Source organism: Bison bison, unplaced genomic scaffold, assembly GCF_000754665.1.
Source record: "Bison bison bison isolate TAMUID 2011002044 unplaced genomic scaffold, Bison_UMD1.0 scf7180017853402, whole genome shotgun sequence".
NCBI lineage: Eukaryota > Metazoa > Chordata > Mammalia > Artiodactyla > Bovidae > Bison > Bison bison.
Genome location: NW_011483975.1, coordinates 16,759 through 18,080, shown reverse-complemented (window position 1 = coordinate 18,080; position 1,322 = coordinate 16,759). Strand labels below are relative to the sequence as shown.

Below are 1,322 nucleotides of genomic sequence, written 5' to 3'. Positions count from 1 at the left end.
GTGTGTCCCAGCCTGCGTGTGCCCTAAAGGCTGCGCCCTCCCCCACTGCTGGGGCTTCGGGGGACCAGTCACAGCCTAGGCTACTGCAGGCGCATAGCTCCCCGGGAGCCCGGCCCACGCGGGTGTGCCGCTGCGCCTCCAGCCTGTCGGGGCAGGGGTGGGGGGCAGGGATGGGGTCGTTAGCGGGGTTGGGGGCAGACGCCCAGGCAGACTCTCTGGGCACAGCTCCGGCGACAAGGGAGGTCTGGCAAGCCTGGGCCCCTTCTGTCCAGCCACGCCAGCTCTGCCCTGGCCAGTCTTGCCCCCTGGCAGCGCTGGGGATGGAAGGGGGAGCGGGTACCTCAGTCTGGGGGCCCTGCCTCCTCCCCAGCCCCGCCCGGCCCCCTAGGCCTAGGGGCAGAGTCTAGGGGTCACCCTGGGGAGCTGCTGAATCCGCGGGTTTAGGAACCGGAGGGACCTGGGCTTTTGAACCACGTGGCCCTAGGTGAGCCCTCCGGCGCCTCGGTAGCCCTCACCCCCAGCCTTGTCCAGGTGGGCGGGTGGGAGGCGACAGTGCCCACTGCTGGGCTGAACAGCGTCTGCAGGGAGGCCAGGAGAGCTGGGCACACGGACACGTTCCATCACCTGGAGCTGCCACTGTGCCACTTGTGCAGGGTCAGGCGGGGTCTGAGCCGGGCTGTCATCTGTCACGCCACAGATATGCAGGGGGCACTCGGGGTCGCCTCGGACATGCTTATCCCTGGACGGCTGTTGGCAGGGCCGGGAAGGCTCTGTAAATATTTATCCATCCCAGCTCACAGCTTTCAGGGTTGATGAAAGCCCCGCCGCCCGCCCACTGTGGGGGACCCCGCCTTCCCTTCTGGAGCCAGCGGGGTGAGGGGGTGGGGGAGATGGACCTGCCTGCCCAGGAGCAGGCGGTGTGACTCTGGCAGGTCACTTGACCTCTCTGAGCCTCAGGGAGGGCCCGGGATGGTGTGCGGATGCTCTCTGCCTTCCTCCCAGCCTGACCAGTGTCCTCCCCTCGGGGTCGCCTCCTGCCCACCGCAGAGGGGGTGGCTATGGGGACCTGGGCCAATGGCAGGCAGGCCGGAGAGGGCATGCCCGGCTCAGCCGTGCCCAGCACTTCCCAGTCCAGGGCCCCCCGCCACTCCCAGCCGCTGGCTGCCTCCCATTTTCCCGATTGCAGGTTGGCCCCGAGGCTGACCGGAGCCTCTGGCTCAGCTGGGAGACTGAATTCCCCAAGCAATTCCTCAAGGATGTGTGAGGCTGTGGTGTGGTGCCTGTCCGGGAGAGGTGGGGTGAGCGGACTGGGCACCTCCGCC

General features: G+C 68.3%; 1 protein-coding gene across 1 annotated transcript in view; it reads left to right on the top strand.

The window, feature by feature from the left end:
• Positions 1-29: 29 nt before the first annotated feature.
• Positions 30-1,322, top strand: part of MMP11 (matrix metallopeptidase 11 (stromelysin 3)) — a gene marked incomplete at its 5' end in the record, with an annotated part of 8,423 nt that continues 7,130 nt past the window's right edge. Inside the window, 3 exons of the mRNA XM_010854502.1 lie at positions 30-157; positions 522-654; positions 1,187-1,260. Coding sequence (XP_010852804.1) covers positions 30-157; positions 522-654; positions 1,187-1,260 — 335 coding nt within the window. The remainder of the gene's footprint in view (positions 158-521; positions 655-1,186; positions 1,261-1,322) is intronic.